The 25726-nt window shown below is 39.6% G+C and overlaps 1 protein-coding gene across 1 annotated transcript in view; it reads left to right on the plus strand.

Annotated features, from left to right (window-relative positions):
• Positions 1-22228, plus strand: part of CFAP97 (cilia and flagella associated protein 97) — a 34452-nt gene extending 12224 nt beyond the window's left edge. The window contains exons 4-6 of the mRNA XM_074155180.1: positions 10279-10538; positions 19422-19572; positions 20295-22228. Of these exons, the coding sequence (XP_074011281.1) occupies positions 10279-10538; positions 19422-19572; positions 20295-20422 (539 nt within the window). The 3' untranslated portion in view covers positions 20423-22228. The remainder of the gene's footprint in view (positions 1-10278; positions 10539-19421; positions 19573-20294) is intronic.
• The last annotated feature ends 3498 nt before the right edge of the window (positions 22229-25726 follow it).

Below are 25726 nucleotides of genomic sequence, written 5' to 3' on the forward strand. Positions count from 1 at the left end.
TTTTACTGCATTCATTGCAAACCTTCATTGTATGGGGTGAGAATGCACAGAATAATCTCATGTGCTGTCTAAAGGTCTACACAGTGCTTTTGCACCTGTTTTCATCTCCTGGACTTTTCAGTAGTAAAATCTATAGAATAAAAGAGGCTTGGCTGAAGAAATCTGCTGATATCAAGTGAGAGAAGGCTCTTACAATCTGGATCTGGTACGTTTTGACCTAAGTTTGCTGTATTGCAGTAGGTCTGGCACGGCTAAAACTGTGTGTGTTATCTTGCTTCACTTTGCACCTTGCCAGACTGAGCCTCTACTGAGTAAAGCTTTAAAATAAATTGTATGCATCATTTAACTTTCCTATAAGTAGAAATGAGGATTTTGCTTGTATGGAAGTTCCTCTGATGGTAAGAGAAGCAGAGTTATCTATCAAGAAGGGTAGAGCTGATTCTCATCTCTGACAGTCCTTGTGCTCCAGCAACTCTTTTGTACTAGAAAAGTCTCCAACTGCTTCTCAGTGTTGTCAGAAGAGTTGTTGCTAGGCAATTGAAATTATGATGTCCTGCATCTTTATTTGTTCCCTGATAGCAAGAAGCTATTTAATAACTGGTGATTATGGAAGGATTCAGCTCATCCCTAAAACAAAGGGGTATTATAGCTCAGAGTAAGTATTCTCAGAGACGAATCTCCGTTTGAAGGAGGGGGGGGAGTTTTTTTTCCCAAAACTGAAAAACAATTCTAAATAGCAATAATAAAGATTGAGTAATGAGAAGTAGAATTCATATAGCCTGGCAGCTAATGTTACTGATTAACATGCATATTACTCCCAAGTGCCTCTCTAAATTGGCAAGCACAACATAGCTTAATTACTTTGGGTATTTTGAAGTTTAAATGGGGTAGGATTATTAATGGTGGAAAGTAACTAGTTTGGGAAAAGAGGAGCTAATCTTATTCTGAGTTATTGCTTTCAGGTTTTTCCTTACTCATTAATTAAAAAAAAGTGCAAATCACTCCCCCCCAGTCTGCATTAAACGTTCATCAGAACGGCATAGGCATGAACATTGCTTCAAGTGAGAATTGTATAAGCCCAGACCTGAGTGCATGAAAGAGTATTTAAATTATTATCAGGATGTCTCAGGTTTGGTTTTAAAGTATAATATTCTTCCAGTAATCTATACCGATGAAGCATTTAGTTCAAAATTTTTGTCAAATATGTTTGTAATACAGCTGGGCCTAAGCATTTACAGCAGTTATGTGAGTTTAATTTCCCTAGGTCCCCAGAAACTTTGTGTGATCTGTTACCGTGTTGTTTCTAGGGAGCATGCAGTAATTAATTTTGTACAATTCTATGCACTGGTAATGTGAACATTTGGGAAAACTAGAACCTCTTGTATTAAAAAAGAATCACGAGAACAAAGAAAGGGAAGAAATCTGTTAAAAGCGCATGGTGTTCAAAGAGGGAGTTTTGGATTGGAACAAGAGTCTGGGTATTAAGCAGCGAGGTAGTTTGTGCGTCTTTAAAATAGAATTCATTTGAAGCATTTAGAAAAAAATGTCACAGTTAAATTAAAAAGGAGTTGAAACAGTTTTTCCTCTTATGCCCTTGATACGCATTTGTGCTCGTATTGCCAACTATTCATTTTTATAAGCATTTAAAAAAAAAAAAACAAACATATTTAGATTAAAAAAAATTATCATGCCCTTACATCTCCTAAGGCTATGCGTGTTCTTGATGGAAGCCAAATTTTAAGTTATGCTATTCTGAATAATTTGAGATCTCACAAGTAACATGATTTTGGTTGGAAATCTCATAGTCTCCGTGCTGTATATTGTGCTTCGAATGCTTTTTAGGTAGGTATTGCTGTGCAGCTTTATCACTGATTTTTAGAAATATTCTTTAGTGACCAGAACTCTGAACAAGAAATTGATAAAGATACATGGTAATGCTTGGTTCCTACACCTGAAAGTTGGATTTTTTATGAATGCTGTTCCTGAAGTGAGTGTTACTGGGTGCTGCAACTTGCTGTGCAGCCTCCCTTTGCCCTATGGAAAATAACTGAACTAGTTTTAGACCAAATGTCAGAAATCTACTTGATAACAGTAGCTGGGGACAAAGCGAAGATTATCCTTGAAAACTGGAGAAAAGCAGGTTCGGTGTGTTGCCAAAGATGAGTAAAGCAGGTTGAGGGAGGTCATCCCCCGCTCTGCTCTGCCCTGGTGAGGCCAAATCTGGAGTGCTGTGTCCAGTTCTGGGCTCCCCAGTTCAAGAAGGACAGGGAACTGCTGCAGAGGATACAACAGAGGACCACAAAGATGATGAGGAAAGGCTGAGGGACTTGGGTCTTTTTAGTCTGGAGAAGAGAAGACTGCGGGGGCATCTGATCAATGCTGATAAATACTTAAAGGGTGGGTGTCAGGAGGACGGGGCCAGTCTTTTTTCAGTGGTGCCCAGTGACAGGACAAGAGGTAATGGGCACAAACTGGAACATAAGAAGTTCCATCTCAACATGGGGAGGAACTCCTTTCCTTTGAGGGTGGCAGAGCCCTGGAAAAGGCTGCCCAGAGAGGTGGTGGAGTCTCTGTCTCTGGAGACATTCCAAACCCACCTGAACATGTTCCTGTGCAACCTGCTCTGGGTGGACCTGCTTTGTCAGGGGATTGGACTCGATCTCCAGAGGTCCCTTCCAACCCCATATCATTCTGTGACTCTGTTAATGTAGTCCTTATGTTGGCATTTATTAGACAGGAATCCAGCCTTCAAAGGGAAGGAAGAAGTAAGTAAAATGTTCAGTTTTCAGAACCTGCAGGTTGTGTGGCTGTATCCGCATAGCTTTGCTTGCACGTTGATGTAGTAGGGGTGTGTGAACAGCTGAGAGCAGACGCAGCATGAAGGAAGATAGATAAACGTGGGCAGCGAAGAAATTGTGGAGCCCAGGTATCCGTAAGCTGCCATGTTAAGGTATAGGGTGCACGCTCATGCTATTTCAGCTTTACGTTTGCAGTGGGAACTGTGTCGCTAGAAACTGCAGCGAAAGCAGAGATGGTGCAGGGGGGGTGGATAAACTCAGAACTTCTTGGATCGATCTCTGTTGATGCGCAGTTCAGAGGGGCTTGGAGTTCAGGTGGAGGGAGCAGCTCTCTGCAGAACCCTCCCTGAGGAGCAGAGCCTGCCCTCCTCCCTTGTACTGAAGCCCTGTGCCTACCTGGGCCATGTTGGTCAAGTTACTGCACTTAGCGATCACTTATTAATTATTCTTGCATCATGCAGAAAAATTCTTGGGTTTATCTGCGATACAATTTTGGTAGCTGTGACCTGCTGAATTGCTTTTCTTGCTAGTGGTTTTTACTTCTCTTCATGAAAATCACTTGCTGTTTGGGTGGCATGTTTATTTAAAATGTACATAAATTCTAAATATATGGTGTTTGAATCCTCTCATTTTTACAGACCTAAAGTCAGTCTTTAGGCAGCTTACATCATTTCATTTACAATGTCCTGTAGCTGTTACCATTATGGTGTATAAGAACTATTGTAGCACTCTGGAGTCAGACAACCACACTACTTAGGAATTTAAATATCTTATCAGTGTGGCCAAGAACATAGATACTCACAGTTTCAGTTACTCAAAGTTAGTACGGTTATATTTTACAGACTTCTCACTCTTTACCTCTCTCTTTTTCTTTTTTTTTTTTTTGCCATCTGCATGGAAAAAAAATACAGGTGTGATTATAATTTTTCAGATAGAAATGCAATTCTTCAGTTGCTTCATGATGTTATATAGATTTTTGTATGTAATTCTTTTGTGAGTCAATGCTGTTTCTACTTTGCTATAAACCTTAAAGATCTTTCAGAAAATTAAAATAATAACTAAGAGCAACATTCAAAACCTATAATAACTCCGACATTTATTATCTCCTCCGCTGTACTCTTGAGTAATCTGAACACAAAAAGAGAATCAAATATGCCAATGCAAATAAATTGTCAAAAATTGGTTTTGGAAGTGCTTTCATGTTAAAAAGTTGGGAATAAAAAAAGTAGAAATTCTTCTGATGCTCTTTTGCTTGATCCTATGTCTTGATCCAATATCCCATGTAATTTTAATGAATTGAGGTTATGCAGTTAGAGATGGGTTAAGCGTATGAGTGTGAACTAAGCGCTCATCCATTTCCATCCCGTTCTGCTACAGACTTGCTCTCTGTCTTTAGACAAGTCTCTTGGTTTCTGTAGCTCAGGATACAGAGTTGTATACTAAAAAAGCTGTGGATTTGTCTGAATTTATGTTGGGTATCAATACAATATTAATGGGATTGCACGAGGTATATAGAATGCTAAAGAATTTAGCACTCCATGTTTTCTTCTCTGTAGAATGAGGTTGATACCTGCTTATTTTACACAAGTGTTTGTGAGAATTAGCTAACACCATGGATTTACAGACTATTATTAACTTGAGGAGGTGGTGTCATGGGGTAAGTAGGACAATGGGCCATAGGCTGAAGACCTGAATTCCATCTGTGAAGCTCTTGCTGACCTATATGCTCTCTGATAAATCTTTTTGCTTCTTCTGTGCCTTAGATTTTTCCATTGTAAAATAAGCAGAGCTCACTCGGTGAAAAGCACTGTGATATAAATAACATTTTTATGAAAATAAAAGCTCTGTGTTTCTGAATAAAAGCTATTGTAGAGAACTAAATAGCAGCTTCAACTGAACATGTAGCAATTGCTTTAACTTTTTTTTTCTAGCTATAATTTGTCACTCAGGAAATAGAATAAGTTTTTTATAACTGAAATTTTCTCTTCAGGTATGTATTACCTGTGTGCTCATTTGTACTGAATTAGTGTATTTGTAGAATAACTGTTAAACAATATGTAAATGTAAAGTAGACTCTTAAATATATATGTATCACCCAAACTCTGCTGTTGAATTCATCACATATAGCTTTTCCACTAAGTTTTGTTTAGTTTGTGTGTTCATAGTTTGAATTAATTGTGTGTTTATGTGTATACATATTTATCACTTTTGCAGGTCAGGTAACGCATGTTGATGTAGAAGAGCAATTATCAGCTTATTCTTACATGTAGAGTTTGAAAACAGATTGAAAATCCTTAAGATTGTAAAGAGATCCATGCTTTCCCAACATTTATAAGAAAATGTAATTTTGGCGGGGGGGATTCTGCACCTCTAAGGTATCTGTTTTTCTCATGACATCAAGAAATAACTAGCAGAGCTATTTAAGTGTATTTAAATAGGGAAAATTTATACTTGAAAAGCACATTCTCCTTTTCCTAAAACGACATCAAATCATGAATTTTCCAAAATACTTTCTAAAGAGTTCTGTGACATGAAATAATGGGAAATATTTATTTAGAGATACTACAGGGAAGTAGTTGTAAACTGAAACCATTAGATATTGATGAAGAACTGAGATTTAATCCTTTTGTGTTTTTCAGTTGTATTACAGATGTGATAGTGGAGCACTATAAAACAAAACACCAGGCAAACTCTAAAGTGTAAGGAATGAAGCAATTTAACGCATTTTCCTCTGCTGGGATTGCAACAGATACACTGAAACATGCATGATTTTAATTTCAGCCTTAATGGCATTAGGACAACTGTATCGTCCTGTCCTAATGCATTTGACTTGCTAATTATCATTTGTATTTTGTATAAGGTTTGGCCTTTCTCACTCTGCAAGGTCGTTTCAATGCTTACAAATGGAAAGCAATAAACAGCTTGTTTATTGCTTAAAAGTCGGGTGTCTCTCCATGGAAACCAGCTTTCATAGAAAGCCTCTGAATAGCAGAGAATTTTCTTCTCCTGCTCACCAGTAAATGAGAAGTAGAACTGCACTCTGTGCGAGTCTTTATGCAAATAGTGCTGCTCCTTTATTGCCCTCCCCCCAATTATTGATTTATGACAATGAAGTGGCAAGTAGGGATTTAGTTAAATTGCTTATTACCACTGATAGAGTATGAAGCTACGGGTAAATCATATTTAATTGTTCCAAGGCTTACAGACTCTTCAGAACCTTAAATCACAACCTTTAAACTGTAGTGTCGCCTCCTGTTGTCATTGGCCACTGCAAAAATAGTCAGATAAACCTTTCAAACACTTAACGCTTTGTGATTAAAGAGTGTAGGTGCATTGTTGAATAAATTGTTGAAATAACTCGAATATTTGAGTTATATAACACTAACTGTACCTGGCATATTTAATAGCATTTAGAATAAACGCATTTACCTCTTCCATGGGGTCTTGATTCTTTTTTGTTTATCGATGGTGAGTTGTCCCTGGTTTTGTAGGACAGGCAGGCCTGCAGAACCTTTTCTCACTGCTTCGTTAGACTGCTACTGCAGCTTATTTGAGCATTGTTTAAGGAGCAGTGATTTCATGGATGTCCCCTGCCTTCTGCTTGTTTTGTTAGGAACAAGCACTTACTCTGTAGTCCTAATGGTCCTCTTTCAATGAGGATCTCATTCTGTTGCTTGTCTTTTTTTCTACTAAACTTTAAACTCTCCTGTTGCACGGTTCCGAAGGAGATCAATGCTGCATTTGCTGTGATTTAGAAAAGGTTATCTGTGGGTAGGCTTCAATCAGTTATGGTTTGTTTTGAAGTAGTGTTTGCAGCTTAAATTCTTCCTTAACGTAGATCTTAACACATTAAGAGTAGTTGGTTTGTTGTTCTTTAAGCTAGTAAGTGAAAAAATTAGAGTTGTGTTTTACTCAGTGATCTGATCCAGTGCCTTGGTGTGTTGCAGCACTGTTGCTGCAAAGAGCTACTTGTGAAATTTCAAATGTGGTTCTTCCTTAGGTCCTACAGAAGGCTAACTATAAAAAGATCAGTTGAGGAACTAGAGAGTTCTTGGTTGATCTTTTCACCCCATCCCCTTGAAGAAAACTTGCTGCTGCACATGTTGCACGGAGTCTGAACTTTTGGTGCAAAATTCCTGTAATTCGACAACGTATCAAGAGATTAGTTACTGGGTTTGGGCAGCCTTCTGCTAAGGCTTCATGGAAAAACTTCACAGCAGAACCTTCATGGTGATGTTAACAATTCTTTCACTTTATTGATATGTTTCTTTTGAGTTGTGATAAAGTTGATGTTATCACTGTTAGCAAGCCCTTCACCTCAAGAGTTGTCAGAAAGCTGTCGGCAGTAGTAAAGCCAGTTTCTACACTAAGTATAAATAATAAGTAACAAATAATAACGAGGCTAAGAATGAGCAGCATACTGAAGAAACTGGGCTGGAGTCTCTTTTCTGCCTGCTACAAGTGGTAAAGGTTGTCTTCGTGGTGAGGTGATAAGGATGAGGCACTGTGGAAGGAAAATATATTGAAAGGAGAAAGACACTTAAGAGACGCCAAAGAAAGGAGGAAGAAAGACGAGATGAATGAAAAAAGAAAAGTCTGTGTGTTGGGGGGGTGTGATTGAAGAAGCTGGAAAGTGAGAGTAAAGTTAGTAAAATTTTGTCATGCGTTACTCACATACTCAAAAGATAGGTAATTACCTTGGTGCTTATTTAAAATCACAAAGCATTTTTAATCTGTGTTTACTGGTTATAGTTAATAGCTGCATCATAAGAGCATACACTCTCCGCCAAAGTATAGCCAGCTACCTTCTAGAGAATTAAAACAATCGTGTACCAGTGAAGACATGAAACCTGTGTTTCTAATTAAAAATGTCCTCATTCAGAATGCCATTGCTTTAAATGGAATTTGACTAGTTCGCACCTTTCTCAGGAAGAAAAGAGCTGTTTGGAATTTGCACTGACAGTTATTCAGGAGCTTAAATGTCTCTGGTAAGAGACTGCATCACCGATAGCATTGGTGCCACAAAGCTAGGTCAGGACTTCAGCTGATAAGCTATTCTTTGCCACAACCTGATTTCCACTCTTGCACATGATGTGCAGCCTTGTTTAACCTCTGAGATGCTATGGATGTAAGGCAAAAGATGAAATTATCTTTCATAGCTTTGTAATAATACAATTATCAATTATGTAACGTGATATAGAACAAGTATCTTCAGATGGTTGTTCCAATTACCTTCTTCCAGCTGTGTTCTGCAGTGCTGGTTTTGTATGTTCACATAAGGACATATTTAATGAGTTTTTTTACTGAGAAGTACTTTGCAGCTTGATGTTACAGTGTGAATTCTGTGGCTCTAGTTATTTTCTGTGCATTTCTTTTTGTCCTTTGTAGGTGTATCCAGGTGAGTCTCGCCCCAGGTTTGTCTCCTCAAATGGTGTTGGTGGTACTAGTTTTTCCTTGAGAATAACTTACTAAAGCGTGAAGATGCTTTTCAAGACGTTTATACTTTATTAACCTGTTGGTTGGCATGCTTGATCTGCACTAGGTTACATTGTGTCTTGGTGTTGAGGTGACTTGCATCTTTTCTTGACAAATTAAAACAATATTTGCTAATGTGGACAACCTCACAGTTAGAGCTGCCTGGGGACAGTTCTTGCCTATTTTGGCTGGCATACTGATGGTTCAAGCCTACTAATTTCCAGAGGGACTTTTAAATTCATTAACTGTTTGGGTTTTGAGTTCTGGATGCTGGTACTAAATGTCTCAAAGACAGTAGCAATATTTGCTTGCATCAATTCTGGAATAAACTCAATTGAGCTACTGCAAGAAAGATTTCATTTTGTTTTGAAGTAAGAACACACTCATCATTCTTTGAGGTTTTTAAGCTATTACAGGCTGCCTCAGACATCCCTCACCAAAAAAAAAGCCTGCTGATGGGAAGTGTTTGCTGAGGAAATACTACTGTGTGCCTGGATGATTTTTTTTTTCTTTCTGCTTTTATCAAAGCTGCTTCTTTGGATGCTTGTTTTGCTTGTGTGGGGCTGTTAGGGATGAGAGTGAGGGGTATCTTCTGGAGGCACTATGGTGTTGGAAGAACATGGGGAATGGCTCGAGTGAGGCTTCGTCTGTATCACAGCTCCAAAAATCTGTTTATTCTAACCTGGTACCACCATTCCTGTACCATAATGCAGTGGTTTGATGGGGTAATACCATGACAGCAAAGGCTTAAAACAGTTGCCAGAAGATCCGCTGCAGAGCTGGAGAAATCAAAAGCTTAGAAATAGGTCAATAGCAAAGCTCCAGTGGAACTATAATAAACATAGCTGACTCTGGCTGGGAGTGAAGTTTTCCAGTTATTATCTTATCTTGCAGTTGTGCAAGTCAGTCTTGCTGTGTATTTTTCCAAATGCGCATTTGTTGTTCTTTTGTCTTGAAACTTGATATCCTGGTTTAATTTGTTGGGTTTTTACTGTTTTAAATTGCCAGGCCCCAGCAATTTTTCTGCAGTTACATATGCTCGCTCATTTCCTCTCCAACCATTACATTTCATTTTCATCTTTCCCTTTGCAATTCCTGCACCAATGTGATGTAGGATCACTTCAGGAGCAAAGGATCAACAAAATCATTTTAGGAAATGCTTTTTTTGTCTCAGAGTCATGCTTCCCCGGTGTCAGTTTTCTCTCTGAAACATCATTTCTGCTCTGCCTCTCAGCCAAGACGGATATTTTAGACATCTTTGGAGCAAAGTTTAAATCTCTTCCCTTGTGCAAACATCTAAATACTAATTTATGGTTTAATTTTTGGTTCTGCAAGTTATTTCTAGTCCCGGCTTCCTGAAGCTGAGGTTTCTGTTGCTCGGAAAACTTCTTTGGTGCCACAAATGATACCGCTGCGATGATGGTTATGTTCAGTGTTGCTTTAGTGCTGTATAACAGTAGCCCTATTAGCATATATATATATATAAAAAATTGCCTATGCTGATTGCTGGTACCATAGTAACTACAGTAAAAATACTTGAGGATGGAAGTGTGAGCATATTGTACCAATGTAGAAGTTGGGCAAACATACAGGTAACGGTGGAGATCGGGGGCGATTGGAGTCAAAAGCAGGGATCAGGGACACCAACCATTTTTCTTTCCTATTGCTCAGTTGTTCAGTGTATCTGTTTGATTCCTCTGGATTCCTGGTCGTAAATGGGGAAGAGGGGGATTCCTAGTGAGAAGGAAACAGATGGGTTTTAACTAAGGCCAAAATTAGACTTGATTTTTGTGGTGAAACTTGTGTAAAATCAATGTACTGAGGACAGCTGAGCATCCCTGAAAAATTCTGAAATGCAGAAATCTGGAATTCACATGGGGGGGTGGCGGTGTGTGAAATGTACCATGGTTTTTCAGATCTTTAAATAAATCGTAATAATAGAGTGCAAGATTTGTATTTGGGTTGGTTTTTTTAATTCAGCATTTTACTTTTTTGCCTTTTAAAGCTTTCCTACAGTTGGAGAAAAAAGAACAAAAACTAACCATCGATCAGCCATCTAAAGGAACAAGGAAAAATTATTCTTTTTCAAATGATGAAGTAAGACGGATTGATCGGGAAAACCAAAGGTTGCTAAAAGAACTGTCCAGACAATCTGCAAAGCCAAGAAGAACCACATTGAAGAAGTCAGCTGGACCGGCTCCTAGATTGTATCACACTGCCCTCAACAGGCAAAAGGAGCAGCAAAGAATCGAAAGAGAAAACCTGGTAAGTTCTGAGAATGGATTTGAATCAGTAAATTGAGAAGGGCTATTTGTCATCAGAAGAGCTGCTGCTGAAAACTGATAAGGCACAACTTGGAGCTTGACTGCGGTAGGTCTGCAATGAATTTCCCTTACTGTGCTGTTGGAATAATTGTTCACATGGTTTTAGGGGGGATGATGCTTTTTCAGAGGAAAATAGGTTTTAGTTTATATGAGCTTGCTCTGCTTCAGTATCATTCAATTTAAGAGGAACAAGCATTATTAACTCACTCACTCCTGACTTTGGATAGGAGTCTGACTATTCATCCTGTTTCATGCATCACCATTTCTAGTCTCAAGAACGGGCTTGCAAAAAATAATCAATATGGTAGCATCAAACCCATTACATTTGAAACGCAGAAGATACAGTGTGAATGTCAGTTTGGTTTTTTGACTCATTTTATAGCTATCCGTCTCTTTCAATATTTGTAGCACTCTGCTTGTCACAGTATTGGGATGTAACGGCCATCACAATAACTTAATTTAGTGGAAAACAGAAATTCAGACTCATTTTTAAGGATATTGGCAAAGTTGTCAAATAAGAAAAATAATACCGGTTTGAACAGGGAACAGGTTGCCCAGGGAGGTGGTTGAGGCCCCTTCCCTTGAGATATTCAAGGTGAAGCTCGACGAGGCCCTGGGCAACCTGGTCTAGTAGGAGGTGTCCCTGCTGACTGCGGGGAGGTCGGACTAGATGACCTTTGGAGGTCCCTTCCGGCCTGGACCAATCTATGAATCTATGAATAAGATATTTTTAGTGATTGAACTGTAATATGTATAATGACATCTTCATATCTTTTAATTGCTCATTAGTGTGTTTGAAGAGGAGATAAAATATAGTTAAAATATTTGGAAAATTTAGAGTGGAAGTAATGTATTTACTTTTTTTTTTCTCCTATGTAAGTGTAGGTTGCAATTTCCTTCTATCTAGATAAACAGAGATAGAGATTCAACGTGAGGAAAGTCTAATCGACCTATTCAGGAAAATCCGTTAGGTTTTAATTCTTCCAGCTTTCAGAAATCTAGATTGTTCAAACTTTTCAAAGTCGGAAGCTTTCTCTCCAGCTCCACTAGACTACAATTGACCAAAGAACATTATACTTCACAACTGAAAGAATTTGGCGTAAATACTTGTTATAGATGTGTGATAGTTCTCATTGTCTGAGGGAGAAAGGTTGGTTAGGAGGGCTTTCATCGTGTGTTGGGGGTAGCGTGTGTGTGGTTGGTTTTAGTTTATTTAAAACATGAAAAGCAGGACTTGCTCTTCCACATGAATCTTGATGATAAGAGTGTATTCTTAGGCTGTGGGGAGGAGCTGCTGTGCTGCTCAGGCTCTAATAGTAATATGCTGTACTACATAACAATAGATGATTGCTGTAAATTTAATGTATGAGGTATTTTACAATACATTTCTCTTTACTCGAAGCCACAAGTCCTTTCTCCTGTGATGTACTGCAATGTTTCTTGTCCAAGAATATCTTGCCTTTGCAACTTTTAGGTCAAAAATTCAGCATAAACACACACAGTCATTTCACACCTTGCTGATTTAGTACCTGTTAGAGACTAATGGTGGTTGCTCGTGGCCCGAGAAATAATATCCTTCTTTTACTTAGTCACTTCTGCTTTAGTTGTCCACTCACGTTGCTGATGACAACATGTTTGACATCAGAATCATTCCTTAGAATTTATGTGAGGGCATAATGCTATTTTAGACTGTAAAAACACTTATTCTTTTCTCCAAACTTGGGATGCTATATTCTGCTCTTGTGGTTTTTTTTTTTTTTGGAAGAGTGATTCATCAATACAGCTCTCATGTTTTGTTTAACATTGCTATCATTTTTGAGCAATTCTTTTTACTTTTTTATTCTCTTTGAAGTGTATGTGCACCTAGAGCATCACACTTGTAACACATTGATTTTTTTTTTTTTTTTTTTTTTTCTCCTAGCACTACCTTTTGGGGTTACAAGCACGACATGCTTTTCTCAGAGACTGGAAATGAAAGAGCTGCCCTACCCTGCCCATTAGCGAGGGTTTTTTTCTTTGTACAGCTAAAAGCGTGTGCTTTATGAACTTGCTGTTTTCTTTTGGTCAGCGGCTTTCTTCACCTTTATAGGCTGAAAAGCTGGAATTCCATGGAACTTCCTTATCAATCTTTCTTCTGTTACTTGAGACAATTTATTTATTTTTTTTTTATACAAGGCCTGAGGTACTGCATACAGGATATGCTGCTTGGTACACCTTTCTGAAATATTTGTTGGAGAAGGATGCAGTGTTTTGTAAATAATTCAAGAATAGAAATCTACAACAATAGTCTGTGCAGGGTGTTAAAGACTCTTGATGCAGAGATTTATTTATGTTTTCCCTTTTGGATTGCAGCTTTTATAATTTCTTGTCTTAAGGTTAACACCTTGTCTGGGGAAAACTCTCGCTTGTTCTGCTAGAAGATTCTTGGAGTAATGCCTGTATTTACTGTTATCAGAAGGACAGCTTGATTTCTGGTGCAAGCATTTGGCATCGGAGGTGATGCAGGGGAAGTAATTCAAATATTAGGAAATTAGAAGAGGAATCTAAGCAGTTTGGTGCTCTGGCTTTGTGAAAGGGTGCAAGGAGGTACGGGGAATATATCTTGCTCCTAGAGACTCTGCTAGAAAGAACTATGATGGAATAAAAAGGTGCATTGCTCTGAAGAACATTAGTTACAAGGTAGTGATTAGCAATTATGGAAAAAGCACAATTAGCAAATAGATCATTGTTAAAATTAATGTCAGAATTTTGTACTTGCTGCTTTCGATTCTGTGCTTTCATAAGTGGAACCTGCTTTTTGGTTGCGTATTTGAGCCAGCAAGTCCAGTGTGTGTTTTGCCAATAGAGGATGCTGCTGATTCAGAAAACATTCCACTCTTGTGTTTGAAGATACTCAACGCCGTCTCCTCTCCAGTGGAAAGGGACATAAGTGTGGCTGATGTGTTACCTCTTTTTTTTTTTTTCCATGTCTGCATATATGTCTCTCCATCTATTGGCATATTGATCATTATTTCTCCCAGTATAAATAAGATCCTCAACTTCACAGGCTGGACACTACGCACCATTGAAACTTCTAATGGTTTATTGTGTGATGCAAAAATCTATACTGGTATATATAGGTAAGTATTTGGGGACCTCGAAATACAGATTTGCAGACACTGCACCCTTCAGTCAATTAATCTAAATTTAGAAGTAATTCATATTTCTGTGTTTTTTTGTTGGGTTTCTTTCATCATTTTTAACTCTGACTAGCATTTAGGTATTAAATGACCTTAGTGAGCCAAGGTGCTGTGTTCAGCCAAGTTCCTAGGAAACAAGTGACCTTTTGATTTGAGTTCACACTGGCAGTTCACTGGAAGATCCCAGCAGGTCTGGGACAGCAGTTCTCAAGCCTTAGATCAAGGAGGGTGAGGGTGTTCTCCTTTTCTGTGGATATTTGGTCTTCCCATGCATCCCTGTGCGTTCTTTCTACCCCATGCTGTTATGACTCACTGCACATAACACTCCATGTTTTTTATTTCCCCCACCTCATACTCCCCCAAAATGTACCCTAAACCCCAACAGATCTAACTCTGATCCCAGTTCCAGTATAGTCACCTTCCCACACAAATAAAATCACTTATTGAGTTTCTCTGCAAGGGCTGTCTTTCGCTTTTCACTTACTTAGTTCCCTGAGTTGTCTGTGCTGCAGATGCCACTAATGCTTCCCCTGCCACTTGGTGTAGTCATTGTGGCCTCTGCCAGCATAAAGATCCTCCATCCAAACCATTTCCCTTCTCTTACAGTCTGGGCTGCCTTTGTCTTCCTGGAAAACCTGAACCTCCTTTAGAAACTACTGCTATAAATGAGTGTATATTCATTTGTCTCCGCTTGATTTCACTGAATTTCACTGAATTTTTAGAGTTAGAAGGGACCATAAAGATCATCTAGTCCAACTCCCCTGCTGAAGCAGGATTGATTTAATGATGCCGATGAGCTGTGATCGTTTGGTGGGGGGAAAAAAGGGCAAGGGAGAGGTAGTTCCTCTGGCCATGTCCCTAACTGGCTGCCACCATGTGTGGAGAATATACCTTTTCTTATGCCACAGCCTTCAGTTCTGTGCTGCCCTGCCATCCTTGTCGTGCCACAACCAGGGAGAGAACTCCTAGGTAGAAAACAGGAGGGGAGGGCACTGGTCCATCAGGGATGTGCCTGGGCACCTTGTGCTCTCCTCCCTCGATGTGTTCTGCACTGCTTTTTCTCTGCCTTCCCTTTGTCTTGTCCCCAAGGAGCTTCAGGCCTTGGATGCTGCATACTTACATGGTTGTAGGAAGAATACCAAGGTTGTTCAGCCTTACTGGCCTCAGTCTGGAAGAGAAAATTGTAGGGAATGCAGTTATGAAAGAGAATGTAGTCTTTTGGGTCTTCTTAGGAGCTCAGAAAATTCATGTTGGGTTGGTGACTCCTTAGAACTCAAGCACATAGGGGTTTATAAGATATTTTCAGTTACTGGGGTCAAAGCCATCGTATCCCAAGATACAATGGGATCTAAGACAAAATGTTGGTAGTTTCTGAGATCACGAAGTGCAATGCAAAAAGAAAAGAAAACCCAAAAAAACCCCAATGCTTCTATGGCCCTCTCATCGGGGGAAGCTGCCAGGATGTGGGACTGGCACACGGATGTGCCTGGCTAACAGATACTGCAGTGCGGTGCAAATACAGTGCAATTCCGTGATCATAGCATAGGCTCTTTGTGGTCAAATATTTTTTTTTTTGTGTGGTCTGCTGATTCCTGACCTGGACTCAAGATTCCTGAACGCTGCTGTGGTAATTATAATAAAGACTGACTAATTGGCATGTTCAAGGAAAGTGTTGGTTATTTTGCACACTGCTCATTTTTTGTGGGATCTTTTTTTTTTTTTCTACTCTTTCTTCTTCTACCCCACTTTCTTTGTGGTGATGTCTGTCACATGTAAACTTAATAGCCGTTCAGTTTAAAAGACTTTTCTGTAGATTGAAGAATTTTAAGACTTTTTCACATTTAGAGTTTGTCAGTTTAGAGCTCATTATGCAGCTGGCAATTGAAGAAAATGATGAATACATGTATTGATAAAGACAGAAAGCTGTCCTAGAATGCACTGTTATCTGCTTCCACCTCCCCCACCGGGACTCTGCAAAGGGACAGTGTGGTCACTAACATCAGTGACATTAGAGGAGGCATAATATAAATAAATTTGAACAGCTGTCAAGGCACACTAGTCAGCTGGTTAGGATTCAAAGGAGGTGAATCTGAAGGCTTCGTGCGTTTAGAAAGCAATGTAAAACAAGAAAAAGTCACAGTTTTTACCTTCTCTCTGAACTTGGTTTAGGAGTGCTGCATTTTCTGATGTTTTTTTTCTTTCTTTTTCAACATAGCTGCAGCTAAGTGTGTATGGATTTATTTTACTTTTTCCTTTTTTTCTGACAGCATTAGAATTGGCTTTAGTGCTCTCCTGATATGCCCGAAGTTGAATTACCAGCATTTGGCTTGGCCCTTTGTACAGCAGCAATCTTTTTTGTTGGCAACCTGACATTTCCTCCTGTCAATCACAATATGTATTTTAGTGTCTATAGATACTAATCTACGTCCAGATGCCTACATTTATAAAGGATTAGCCTATCCCTAGAAGGCAACCATGCAGGAACACCTTCTGTGATTTATTTTTTTATATTATCCTTCTGCTTTTATTGTAAACTCAGTATTACAATAAAGTAAAAGATGATGAGGGAAATAAAAGCCTTGGGAGGCTTTTGCCAAGCTGGGAGATCATCAATGATATGCTATTGTATATGGATTGAGCTTGAATCAAGAGCTCTGAGGAGCTACAATGCAATTTAGAGCAACGAATGATGTTCCTGCCATTAGTATCTATACACTTTTTTTTTTTTTATTCCTTAAATCTGATCGGGCACTTATATTTGGTGCTGAACACCTGGATTATGTTATGTGATCTGATTCTTTGGTGATTAAGGTCGGTGATGAAATTTGTTTGCTTTAGTGGTGCAGGATTCAGGCTCCCAGAGATTTAGCACTTTGAAAGAACAAGGAAGGCGGCAGTGTTCATCAGTCCTTTTCTCTAAAGGAGGACACAATGGAAGAATTAGTAGATTTATATGTATAATTGAAAAAAGAACATTTGTTCAAGGTACTTGTACCGTTGTACAACGGTACTTCCTTGGCTGAGGACCTCAAGATTGTAGGGTTGGTAATAAAATATAAGAATGAGATTGGTTCCGGGTTACAGATTTATAGGTCAGGGCTGCCATTTCAGTGTGGTGATGAGTTCATTTCTGTACGCAGCCGGCTGTTCTCCAAACTGCAAAATTCACAGCTGCGAATAGCGTGTAAGTTAACGGTGCCCTTGGTACAGTTCGCAGCAGAGGGCACGGGAACCACAGGAGCTCTTCTCTCGTTCTCTAGAAGAGCTTTTCTTGGAACACTTCTGCACCACAGAATCTGTATCTGCTCTTTCTGAGGCTCGGGGCTGTATCGCGTCCAGTGAAAACCTCTTCAAAAAGTAGTGTTTTAGTACTGAGAGAGGTCTCTTATTTTTTTCACTTTAGTAACAGGGACTTGATACCTTTCAAAATACAGGCATAAAAGCAAAAGTGCAGAATTTTATTTTAAACTAGAATAAAGTGGGCATATATAAATATTGTGTGTTCAGAATCAAGCTTGAAATTACTGCAGTGTTAAGGCATGCAGATTCTGTGGGGCTGGCATAGTTGGAGTGCAGGCTTGAAACAAACCCAGAGGAAAGTCACTTCTGCAATTTACCAGATCCATTTCTGGTTGAACTGGACGTATTGAGAGCTTCCATTTTTAATAGTGCAGGTAAACAAGTGATCTCTGCAAGTCTAAATGTGTGTAGTTGTATTAGGAGATGCAGACGAAGTTGTGAGTAAAATGTTGGATGTAACATTTAGAGACGAGTCTACCGTTTCATATTGTGCAACTGGCTTTAGTGAAGAGCTATTTCGAGCTGAAGTCCTTCCTTTGACTTTTGCTTACTTAGGTATTTCCACTTGACCATGGACTGACTGGCACTTGATGCAAGCACTTGTGACATATTGTGTCTGAGCCAGAACCACTTGTCCTTTCTCCCTTGTGCACTCTGTGTGGGTTTCCAGTGCCCAAACTACCAAGAGTTTGTAGATTCCTGTTACAGCCAGACAATGACAACTGACATCCTGTGAATAGTATACTGTTTCCTAAGTCACTTTCTGTGATTTTTTTTATTATTATTATTCTTTATTTAAAAAAAAAAAAATCAGTACCTGATTGGGAGTGGGGAATCACAGAATGATATGGGGTTGGAAGGGACCTCTGGAGATCATCGAGTCCAATCCCCTGACAAAGCAGGTCCACCCAGAGCAGGTTGCACAGGAACGTGTCCAGGCGGGTTTTGAATGTCTCCAGAGACGGAGACTCCACCACCTCTCTGGGCAGCCTGTTCCAGGGCTCTGCCACCCTCAAAGGAAAGGAGTTCTTCCCCATGTTGAGATGGAACTTCTTATGTTCCAGTTTGTGCCCATTTCCTCTTGTCCTGTCACTGGGCACCACTGAAAAAAGACTGGCCCCGTCCTCCTGACACCCACCCTTTAAGTATTTATCAGCATTGATCAGATGCCCCTGCAGTTTTCTCTTCTCCAGACTAAAAAGACCCAAGTCCCTCAGACTTTCAAGAAGAAGACCTGGAGAAGAATGATCCCAAAGTACAGTTTAGTGGCTATACAGACAGATTCTTGACTTCTACCATATAAGTATGCATCTAGACAATACATACTTATCAACAGAGATATTTGTAGTATTTTGGAGACTTGTGTAATCCCAGTTTGCATTGTCTCTGGTTGATAGGATGCATGTCATAACCCTGGACAGAAATGGTTTTGTCACTGCCAAGTGTTTGTAGGCCATCAAATGAATTGAAATCAGTTAGCGGAGGGAACGTATAGATCTAGGCAAGTGTTGGAGGTGAAATATGTTAAAAATGTGAAGCTGTTAATTGGAAGTTGTATGTAGCTGGGTATTTCCAAATTTGTGCTGCCATCAGGTTCTTTTTTTTTAGATTATGGAAATTTCTTAATCCTGATTCAAGTAGAAGTAATTATGCAGAATAGGAAATGTCTGTATCTTAAAAGTACTGTGCAAGCAGCTGTTCAAATTTAATGCTTGCTGTATGATTGCCAGAGTTAATTTCAACAAGAAGAAATGATGTCTATAACAATAACTTCAACTAGAATCTCTTAAAACTACATTATGGATCAAACAAATAGTGTCACCGGTGGATGTTTGTGCTTTCCCTCTGACATTACTTTCACAGAATTGAGGTCAGTAATTCTCTCTGGGGATCCTGTAGGGCAATATAAAATAATATAAGTGCGTTCAGGGGAAAAAAAAACCCAACCTCTCATCCTTCCAGAAATTGGAAAGAGAGGAGTAACCAAAGGTAGGATTAGAAGAGCGCAGCCCATCTTCCCACTGCCTTTTCTATCGCCAAACAGATGTCTTGTTTCAAATTATCATAAAGTACAGAGACCTGTGGGGTACTGAAGATGTACTCATTATCGAATTAATGATATGTAAGAGATACTTACTATTTGTGTCATCTTCTAACACTACGAAAAGAATTTAATATGAGCAGAATAGCCCATGCTGGCCATCGGGAAAGGAGTTCTTGTTGTGCAATGCTAAAAATTTGGGATTTTTTTTGCAGTTCAAAGAAAAATCAATTTGTGAATGTTTGTTTTGTAGCTTCTTGTTCATCCTTTCTCTTTCTTGATGATATTTTTCTTTGATATTAAGGCTTTCCTGAAAAGACTGGAAGCAGTGAAACCGACACCTGGAATGAGGCGTTCTGAACAATTAATGGACTATCAGCGCCAGATGAGTTATCTAAGTTCTTCACCAACTGTAAGAAAAGGAAGATCTGCTTGCAGCCAGCTTAGTCCTTCCAGTAAGTACTTTGAAGTTGCAGGTTCTTGCATTTCTTTGCACACGTTTATCTTTTTTCGTAATTCAGAATAGGGAAGCACTTACTGCTAAGAATAGTGAATAAGTTCCGTTCTCTGGCTTCCTTAAATTGATCACTTATCACACAAATCATTAAAGTGATTTTTTTTTTTAAAAAAAATCTTGCCAAAAGTGTGATGACCGCATGAATTGTTTACTTTCCAGCCTACATTTCTAGTAAATTATCTTGTTGATCATCTTTTCCAAGAAGGTCAATAAATCACTGTTGTAATGAAACATTTCTCATTTTGCCAAACCTTTTATCGAAAGGAGAGAAGAGAAGGAGGAAAAAAAAATTCAACACAAAAACCCCAAAGAAGTTTTAAATTCTCATGTAGAAAGTGTAAATCTAGCCTTGTTTCTCTAAGAAATTGTGTGTGTAACATTTGGAAGTAGGTCCTGTCTCCCCATAGATGGGGGAGTTGAGCTGAAGAACCGCAGCACTAGGGCATAGGCTTGAATTCTTTGTCCTGACTGTTTACAAACCCTTCATAACATTTTGGGTTTGTATTCAACTTCCTGTGATTTGATTTTTATTTGTTTTCTGGAAACTATGGTAATGAATGTTGCAGTAGTAATATAGCATGAAGTTTTCTGTTGTACCAAGCAATAAGGATTCTCTTTTTTTTGTGTGTGTGTGTGTGTGTGTATGTATGTTATTAACAGGAGGTACTTCGAGAGCATCCGGTGTACCGAGTACAAGGAGCCAGAGGAGCGAAAAATCCGTGTCCGATTCAGCCGGCGGGGTGTTACAGAGACCTAAACCCACTAATGTTCGTGCTGCTTGGTTATAAGCCTGTTCTTCACCTCGCGTTCTGAGATGATCCTCAGACTTCTATTTTTAGTGCTTTTGTAAATTCTGTGTGCAAAAAATACTCTCTGCATCGTTCAGTGATTAAAATGCGTTGCATATGATATAATTGCTTATAAAATGGTTTCAAGGGAACGCTTTCACTTCAGTGTTTTCTATGACAGGAAGAACTTATGAAAGAGAAGGAAGTATTTAAACGGACAAGGTAAATAGCAATTGCTAATTGTTACTTTATTCTCAAATCATAAGTGGAATTTGTATACGTAACGTGGAAGGACAGAATCGCTGCACAATAGGCACAAGATGTAAAGAAGATCTTTAATATTATTTAAAAAGATTGCATTAAACTTGTAAGCATATGCTTAATTCCTAGATTGTCCTCGTTTTTCATCCTGGCTTTAGGTAAGCCTTCTGAACTTGGCAGGTCATGTTCTTATGATGGAAAGAACCTTCTTTTTACAGCAGCATGAAGGGGTGAAAAGCAGATTGTGTGCTCCTGCGGGGGTAGGTAGAATACTGAGCCTGCAGAAGATGTTTTTCTGCCGCTCTTGCACTCCAGGTGTTGAACACTTGTACTCAAGGCTGCATCTCTTCCAGATTTAAAAGCGTTTTGGAAGTTTGTGCAGGAAAGAAGAATCTGATGCTATTTGAACAAGAGTAAAGACTGAAGTGAACAACAGTTTCAGATTCACTCTAAACAAGAGTAAGTTTTAGTTATTTTTCAAGCTAGAGAACACTAAGCAAGGAGAATATTTTATGGCCCTGCAGATCCTTTGCAGATCCTTGCCCTTCTTGGTGGGGAAATATAAACTTGGGCTGCAGGAAACTTGAACATCTGATTTTGAGAGCGACTGCTAACCAGGATTTAAAGTAATAATAAAAAAAGACAGAAAATGGGAAATCTTGTTATCTTCTTAACCTGTTTTTTAATGTCATGTTCATACCAAATATTTGTAGTAGTGTCCAATAAGCTTCAGGAGCAACATCCATTTACAAGGGGAGCAAAATTTAATGGAATTGGTAATTGCAAATAGTAGGTGGTGTGCTTTATTTCTATACGTAAAGGCAAACTTTCAGTGAGCTTATTTTGTAGGACTGCAGTCTTATAAAGAGCATAAATTGTGATGCCACTATCCATGGATATTGCAGGAACCCTGCTTGCTTCCCCAGCTTCTTCCCGGGAGAGATACAGGAAAGCTTTGTATTACATGTAAGGAAAAAAAAAAACCAAAAAAAGCTGTATTCAGTAATGCTGGGTCTTAGCCCTATGAAAAAGAAAGTGTTTTTTTTTTTTTTATTCTTTGCTCGTGCTTGCATGAGGGCTTAGGCTTTTGGGTATTCTGCGTTGTAACAAGCTCTTTACTTGGTCCTGTGTGATAGTTGGGCAGAGCTTCTGCACCTGGTGACCTGCGGATCAAATTTAGCTGTTTGACAATGTTTGAACTTTTTAACTTTAAGCAGCATTGTGGCAAACAGATTTTTATTGCTATTATTATTATTCATTGGTAGGGACTGTAAGGAAACTTTTGCATAGTGCTGCTGTATTTATTTGTACTATTGTGCTACTTAAAATTGTTCACTATTTAAAGATTTTTTTTGTCCTTGAATGTGAATATCAGGGTCACAGTTTAAATACTTTTGAATGTTCATATGATATTTTTTTCTGTGAAGAAATTCACGAAATGGATTATTTTAATCACTTCATCTTATTTTATTTAACTTTGTTATGAAAGAATGTCAATTTTGTATGTCATTTTTGTAAAGCATAAGAAATAAAATATTTAACATGAATTGTTTGTCACTGCAGTGGCTTCTTTCAGAATTTTACAGTTGGTACTAAAGTGCGAGGGGGATTCTTGGGAGAAGTGTTTTGTGCTACATGTAGTGGAGGAAAATGCAAAGCATTGGTTTATTCATTTATACACTTTACTTGTTAGTGACTTTGTTGTGGGTTTTCCAAAATAAGCCATATTGACAGGTCTTCATTAAGTTAGAAATTCTCATCGAGATTTTTTTTTTATAGCAAAAAATTGTGTTTCCAATAGACTTGTATTATTTGTAAGCTGCCACTTTGTTCTCTCTTTTTTTCCCCCTCCAGAAGATCTCTTTGAGAGAGAAGAACCAAGGTGCTTTGCTTCCTCCTTAGTGAACTGCCCGCACTGGTTTGACATGCAGTGTCAGGTAGGACCCAATGTCCCCGCAGAGGTGACAGGTTTGGGTGACAGCACTGGCGTTATTCACCTAACTACTATGAGAAATGAACTGTGATGCTGTGGTTTTGCTCTGGAAGTGTCTCTGCCTCATCGTGGGCTCCGTTTCTTCCAGGACAGGGTTCTGCTGTGTAGTCTTTCTACAATACTGAAGGACTTGAAGAAGGCCCTAGTTCAGATCATTGACCACATGAGAAGAGCAGGGAGAGATGACACACCCCTGTCTGGACAGGTGACATGTGAGGGGCATTTTCCCAAGCCGACCACTGAATCCTTTTCATTCCAGAGAACCTCACAAATTCAAGCTAATTTGGAATAATGACACAAAGCTGTTCCTTGTATGGAATGTATAGGCTTTCCCCAGTGCCAGAGCCTGTCTTCTGTCAGATTGCTTGTGGTCTTCACTGAAGATCCTGAGGCATCTCTGCTGTCATCCTGCCACTCAGACGAGGGTTCATCTCATTGTCCTAAACCAAATATCTGGCTGGATTTATACGTCTTCCCTGATGTATGTAGACTTTACATTGGACTGTATTTTCCCGATTGTCATCTAATGACTTTCAGGATAAACCCCTGTAAAAAGCCTGAGACTTTGTTCTAACAGATCAGCAATAACATTTTTATCCTGGTGCTTTTCTTTGTTCTCCATGGTCAATAGCCAAAAATAACTCCCTGCCTTCCCAACCTGCGCAGCTCATGGAGTCGCCTGGTGGATTGAGAGCTTGTGGCTTTCCCTGGAGCATAGTCTGCACATCGGTGTGATGGAGAAGAGGGCAGTGACCTACATCAAGCCTTGTAGCTGTGCAGTCATGGCCGTCACGTGCAGGTGATGACAAATAAACAGTGATGTATCAACAAGCCAAATGGTGAGGGAGAAGAAAAGGTACCAAAGTGGTTTATCTTATGAACCCAGTACACTGACTACACTTTTGTGGGTTTTCCTGCTCAAAGTCTTGAGCAAAATAGTGGGTGAACCCATGTCATTGTCACCTGATGAATGAGGAAATACAGAGCTGCATATGAACCATCTTCCAGGGCTGAAATTACGTTGAGGTCATCCTGTTCCAGGTGTTGGTGGAGATTGCTAATGCTTGTGATACAGATCTGGTTTGCCTTCAGGATGTGTGGTTCTAATACCTTGGTCAAGAAAGCTGCTGAGTGTCTCTTGGTAACCCTCCTCCTGGCCAAGATGAGACAAGATTTGTCAACGCTGATCCTTGTAGTTGTCACTTGTGGTTTCAGAACCACCTGTGTTATTCACTACAGAATCCTAAAATACTGTTCCTCGTGATTTTTGTTCTGGGCTCTGATTGTGTATAAAAATTATACTTCTCTCTACTGTATTACATGAGGTCAGAGCTTGGAACAAAAATAACAGGTGTCAGTTCTCTCCACACAGGGGCTTTTGGGACTAAACATGGGATTTTTCTGGTTCAAAGTGAGGGGGACTTTGCAGGGGGAACACAGGTGGCTGAGAATTGCCTCCTGGGGCATGATGCTTCTTTCCCTGACATCCTCAGTTGGCTAGTGGCACTCTCCATCTCCAGCTGAGATCATCCAATAACCATAACCATGGCATCCCTACAGATGGAGTGTTGTTCTGGTGTTTGAACAACTTCGCAGGGCTTTTTCTTTCTGCTATGCTTCTCACTGTGTCTTAAGCTCTTCCGTATGGCTTTTAAGGAACTGATGGCTGCTTCTCCCATGACAAGTGTAGAGCAGAGATTGGAGGTAGGGAGGGGTCAGTCTGCTGTCATAGATTCTCCTCCTCCTGCTCTCTGCAGTGGGCTGCAGTCTGTAGAGACCTTCTACTATCTTTCAGACCCAGCTGGAGTTCCTAACTTCATCTCATCCAAAAGACCAGGCAGTGTCCTTTCGGAGCTGGGCAGTACAGTATATGGTGCACGGTCAGTGGGCGTTGTCTTTCTGTATTAGTAGGATATACTACCAGGCAATTCCGGGCAGGTTTCCCAGCGTTCAAGTGTGAGAGATGAGGGAATAACGGGTTTGATGCTCGCCTTTGTCTGTGACCAGCTATTGCAGAGGTGCAATAGTGGGATCAACTGTCTGTGACAACCAGGGTTCATTTGACTGAGGTTCCATGAGCAACGGGGGACTCTCTGCAAAGTCGTCTATTTTCCAGCTTTGCAGAGCTGATGGCTGGATTTTAGGTTTTAGCTGGATTTTAGGCGTTCAGTGAGTGTTACGCCGAGTGCCATGGACTCAGTGCAGGGCTGCTCTCAGGTGCATGGTTATTTCATTGATGGTTTCAAACTCCAAACCCAAGTATCTTTATGGAGAGCGTTGCCTGGAATCTACCACAGGGTGTGCATATGCATCAGTGTTCAAGAAATAAGGAACCATTTACCTGTAAGTGTTCTCCATATGTATTATTTCATCCCCCCAGTGAAATTTTCCTGCATTGGTTGACTTCTTTTGCTTCCTCTTAATTCTCTTACTGCTCATTCACACATAGACTTCCTCCCAAGGTTTGGTACCTCTGTGTATTACAATCTGTCATTGTCTCTGGTATCTTTGTAGCCAACTTAGATCTTCTCCAAAACCCACAGATGCCATCTGCAACCTCGTCAGTGAGGGAAATGTGAAATTAATATTGCAGTGTGTTAGCAGCTTCTCGTAAGGAGCCATTAGGAACGCGTGGAGGAAGGAGAAAAGGAAGAGAAAGGGCAGAAGCTGGCAGGTAAAGCTTTTAACCGAGACTACTGCAATAAGCACTTCAAAAAACAGTAGAAGGATTTTCTTTACAAACTTATGGTTCAATAGGTTGCAATCCTGGTTATTTACTACTGGGCAGAAAACAGACCAGGTATCTAGAAAAGTAAGTGTTTGAGATGGTGACCATGAAAGAAGGGAGATGAAACCATAAGGCCGGGTTGAAAAAGATGCTATCTTCGTGGGCCAAAAAATAATTAAATTTAGGTAATTTTAAAATAGACTATCATCTTTGGACCAATTTTTTCCCAGTAGTAGCTTGTAGGTACAAGCCTTCATGGAGAATGGAGCTGCTGGTCTGAATCTGTAGCAGACACACACACAGCCCATCGTGCCAAGTGACA

The sequence above is a fragment of the Numenius arquata genome, chromosome 10 (genome assembly GCF_964106895.1).
Source record: "Numenius arquata chromosome 10, bNumArq3.hap1.1, whole genome shotgun sequence".
Lineage (NCBI taxonomy): Eukaryota > Metazoa > Chordata > Aves > Charadriiformes > Scolopacidae > Numenius > Numenius arquata.